We start from the raw sequence: 4916 nt of genomic DNA, 5'->3' as shown, positions 1-4916 counted from the left end.
GAAACCTTTGTTTGAAGGAAACTATGTTCAGGAAGATTTGACTTCAAAACATCTAATAGAAAAGCCGTTGCCTCACGGATCAGGTTCTTCTGTCAAAACCACAAAGAATTGAAAGCAAAAATTTTGGTTGGCAGGATGCAAGAAAGTTGCAGAAGTAGAAAATGTGAATACATATTAATGATAGCCATAACTTCTGTAAACTAATACTCTGCCTCCAGATTCTGTAAATTAATAGTCTACCTCCAGGAATCCCACTTGATACCAGAAATGTTTATGAATCTCAAGCTCTTACTTCCTCTAGCCATAAATTCGAATACGCATCTTGACAAGCCTAAAACATAGCAAAAATTTAGACTACTTACTCCAAGTCCAACTTATACAAAACTTCTAAACAATAGCTTTGAAAGTACAACCATGTGAAACCAGTATTCATTTATATTTTCCATAATTTTTCTCATCTCCACTAAGATTTCAGTAATTCGCAACACATAGCCGCACCTGTCCTGACCTTTTTTATTTTTTATTTTTTTGTAACTGTCTGGGCAATTTTTTCTTTTCTTTTCTTTTTTTACAATTGATCTTTTAGTTTAGGGCCTAGGCGACGTGTGGAGACCCAGTCCATCAGATTTTATGCAATTTATAATGAGTTTTACAACCAAGTTACCTATTTCCAGCTTGCATGACAGAAAACCAAATCCATAACTGACTTTACATACATACATATATAAAGATCAAAAATTTCTCTGGAACAGGGAAATCTAGAGGTATGTATATGGAATTTGGAATTTGGAATTTGGAATGTGGTAGTTAAAACCTATTCCAACCCATGTATACATTCGTTTATATCAATGTTCCTTTCTAAACATAGCTCTTCACCACTTCATGGAAACAGCACTCGAAGAATATATCACAAGTCATTTTACGGAAACCAGAACATTGAATAGACAGATAAAATGAAGGCATTACTAGACAATTCTACCTATGTCACTAAAGACAAAAGGAAGAGCAAACAACCAAAAGGTAATTAGAAAGAAATACCAAGTTCACCTGGCTGGGCACCATAGTCCAAGATAGCTTATAAGATGTTATAAGAGCGACAGGCAAAAGAGAGAGCGATTAAATTCATCAAGAATTTAGATAACAAGCATAAGTAGAGTAACACATTCCAGAGTCCTCCATGGCATGGTTCTAAACTGAAGTAACAACAGTCCCCACCCATTCAAATTCGAGCACCAACATGCTCCACGACAAGCCTTAAAATTGATAGATTGATTGATTTAAAAATAAAAAGAAAAAAAATGATTTAAATCCGAACGATTCATAGGTAAAAGGCTACTAGCAACTAGAGGATACGGGACATGCCTTCGATGATCACCCTGAGCATCAATAAGTCTCATCCACCAAGAATAATGTAGCGAAAAAAGTGCCAAGAGGCCGGCCTTAAGGTCTCCTTCACAGCCATTACAGTTGCCGTCTTTCCTGGACCAAAAGCTTAAAGACTAAATATATAATAAATAAATAAAAGAATGAACTCAAAAATCAATGATAAAATAAACGAAATTACAGAAGATTTGGTATTCAAAAGATTTTACATGGGGGAGTTAGGACCTTTTGTCTTCTCGCTCGAGTAATGATCGAAAAGAGAGCAGGGTCACGTTTGGGATCAGGTCCAATTGTGAATATCTTAGCCGAACCAATGAAAATCCCTTTGGCGAAGAAAACAAATCGGACCAGCAACAGATTTACTACAATGCTTACAGTTCAGATCATCGGATGCATCTTGATCGCCGTAAAACCACCCTTCTCTCCATTGAAGCATGAGCCGCAATAAACCACCACTCTCTCGAATGGCTACCTGTTCGTGTGAGGAATCCTGGAATATACAGGCGCGTGCGTGCGTGTGTATATATATATATATATATCGCATGCGTGAACGTGGGAGGGGAAAGGGGGACGTCTGTATCTTCTCGTGTTCTTTCATCACTGGAAGATTAGAACGGCTATTTTTTGGGTTTTGTTTAAAATACAAATTAAAACCACGGTGGAAGATTAGAACGGCTATTTTTTGGATTTTGTTTAAAATTCAAATTAAAACCACGGTAACTAGCTTTGAATAGGCAAATGTAAAATTTGAATAATATCTTAATTATTTCAGTTAAAACTTATTCCCACGTTAGATTTAGTTAAAATAATAATAAAATATTATCAATTTAATAAATTTTTGATTGTGCATTTTTTTTGTGAGAAATGATAGATACAATTATGAATGCGCATGCACCGTGCAATCATTTTAAAAAATGTAAATAAGTAAATGATCCATATGAAAAAAATTATATTTTTAATAATGAACCCTACTCTTTTTCAAAAAGACTGCATAATACTTCCACACTTTATGACTGCACGTAGCATTACTCTTTTTATATTCCCATTTTTCCTAACTAGATCTCTCTCAATCTTTATAATGTATCATCCTCTGATCCTGTTGTGTTTCGAGAAAATCAAAAAGTAAAAACATTGTATTCTTCCCAACTCTCTTTCTTTGTTTCGTTTGTTTTTTGAAAGCTTCATTTGTAAGACTTTGGTATTCGGCAACCCAACAAACTCTCTCCCTGCAAATTTTGCTTTGATAATATTAAGGTTTTCCCTGCGATTTCTTTGGACGTTGCTTCATCTTCAAGTAACGCGAATTACTTGTGTTTTTTTTTTTTGTGATGATTTGGTTCTTCAAAGGTGATCTGTTTGAAAGGTCTGGATTGAAATTCTTGCTTCTAATATTATTATTCCTGTTTTAGTCTTTTTTTATCATTTAGATCTGCTTTCTATTTGTTTCTTTCGTGTGAATGAGCGAGTTGGTCTTGTAGGATTTTGCTTTCCATCGAAGTCGGAAGCATGATTTTCTCTTGAAGAGAAAAGAACTTTGCTTGTAGAGATGAAGAGATCCAGAGACGACGTTTACATGACCTCTCAACTTAAACGGCCTATGACGATGTTTACATGTGCAACAGACCACAGAAACGAGAGAGAATCAGTCCATGAAACTGTGAGAGAGTCAGAAACCAGAAGCAAAATCAGAGAAATAATCACACACATGGGACGATTTCTTGAAATAATCAGATATGAGAGAAATTTTCACACTTCATTTCTGGATATAGATCGAAAGCAAAAATTGTGATTTGGAAGTAGAAGTCTGGATGGAGAGAAGAGGGAAGAGGGAAAGAGCGAAAATGGTGAATATGGATTTCCCAACAACAGGTTGGGAAAGAGAAATTTTTTAGGGAAATAAAACCGCATTGGACGGCACGTTTTATTGATTAAATTATTGTTTTGGCCTTTGAACAGTGAAGAGTCAAATATGACCGGGGATGGTTTTTTTTTTGAAACAATAACATATTCCATATTATCATTCCACATGAGAAGAGATAAAAAGTTTTTCCAGTTGGATACAAGGTTTAAGCCAATCTGGACAGTCCGCTAACCATACCACCTCATCCTCACATTGCAAAGCAAATTTAGCAAGTTTATGAGCTACCGCATTACTCTCTCTAGGGGTGTATTGTAGTAGTCATCTCTGTCCATACCGGCACTTCAGCTTTATATCTTCAATTACTTGTCCATACCATGCACAATTCTCTTATCTGGCTTGCACTTCCTTGATTACTTTCATAGCATCCGCTTCCAAGATAGCTGCCTCAATACCAATTTCCTCACAAAACAAAATGGCTCTTCAAAGTGCATTTGCTTCAGCCACCACAACATCCTTAATAGCTTTCCCAGGCATACACAGAGCAGCTATAACATCTCCTGCACAATTCCTGATTATAATACCAGTGCCCATTTTTAGAGTAGATTCTTCAAACCCAGCATCCCAATTCACCTTGTAAGAGAACTGTGTTGGAGCTTGCCACATAAAACTTCGATTCATAGGGGGTGAACCAGAAATTTCATATCTGTTTGCACCCTTAGCCAGAATATACTCCTCCCTATTTGTCATAGCAGCATCAATCACTTCAGTTGGACTTTGAAAGGAACTCTTAAAGATCCAATTATTCCTTCTTTGCCATACCTTTCTGAAAATTAAAACCATGCCTTCTAAATCACTCTTTTGCAACTTCTGAGACAATTTAGTCCATGTGTCAAGAAAATCTTCTTCTCTACAGATTAGTTTCTGTGCTTTACTCATTTTTTCAAACCATACATCAGAGGTTGCCACACAGCTCCATAACACATACCCACTTGTTTCTTCCAGTTGCTCACATATTGGACATAAACCAAATTTTGTAATCTTCCTTCTTAGTAGATTACACTAAGTAGGCAGACAATTAGTTAGAGCTCGCTATATAAATACCTTAATATAATTAGGTATATTAAGCTTCCACATTTGCTTCCATACCTGATTTACCCCATTTCTAGTAGATTGCTCCCCTCCATACTGTCTTTTAATCTCCATCGTAATATAATAAGCACTCTTAATAGAAAAGAGTCCATTCTTAGCAAGTCCCCAATAAAGTTTATCCTCCAAACTCATTCTACTCACATGTATAGTATAAGTAATTGCAGCTTCTTCTTTATTAAAAGTCTCCCTAACCAAATCATAATTCCAACACCCAATATCCTCATCAATTAGCTTAGCCACAGTTGCTTCTCTTCCTAAAGTTGAAACAGGAGATTGAACCATGTATGATGAAGGAGTTGGCATCCATTTATCAACCTATATCTTTATCTTCTTTCCATTACCCACTCTCCATCTCATCCCTTCTCTAACCACATCTCTAGACTCCCACAAACTCCTCCATATAAATGAGGGCCCTCCACCAAGCTTTGCATCCATAATAGAGGAATGTTTGTAATATTTCTCTTTTAAAATAGTAGCAGCTAAAGATTCAGGCTTGATTAGTAGTCTCCAAACTTGTTTTGCT

General features: G+C 36.1%; 1 protein-coding gene across 1 annotated transcript; it reads right to left on the bottom strand.

The window, feature by feature from the left end:
• Positions 1–3724: 3724 nt before the first annotated feature.
• Positions 3725–4675, bottom strand: LOC109009943. Its single transcript, XM_018990611.1, has 2 exons — positions 4391–4675; positions 3725–4303 (listed from the first exon to the last, which is right to left on the bottom strand). The coding sequence occupies exons 1-2, from the start codon at positions 4673–4675 to the stop codon at positions 3725–3727; spliced, it is 864 nt and encodes a 287-aa protein (XP_018846156.1).
• Positions 4676–4916: the final 241 nt, after the last annotated feature.

Source organism: Juglans regia, chromosome 15, assembly GCF_001411555.2.
Source record: "Juglans regia cultivar Chandler chromosome 15, Walnut 2.0, whole genome shotgun sequence".
Taxonomy (NCBI): Eukaryota; Viridiplantae; Streptophyta; class Magnoliopsida; order Fagales; family Juglandaceae; genus Juglans; species Juglans regia.
Note: the sequence above shows the minus strand (reverse complement) of the source record. Positions and strands in the feature narration are given on the sequence as shown.

Coding starts and splice junctions, on each gene's coding strand:
- LOC109009943 (XM_018990611.1), bottom strand. CDS start 4,675: ATGGTTCAATCTCCTGTTTCAACTTTAGGAAGAGAAGCAACTGTGGCT. Junction 4,304..4,390: donor CTAGAAATGGGGTAAATCAG/GTATGGAAGCAA, acceptor CTGCCTACTTAG/TGTAATCTACTAAGAAGGAA.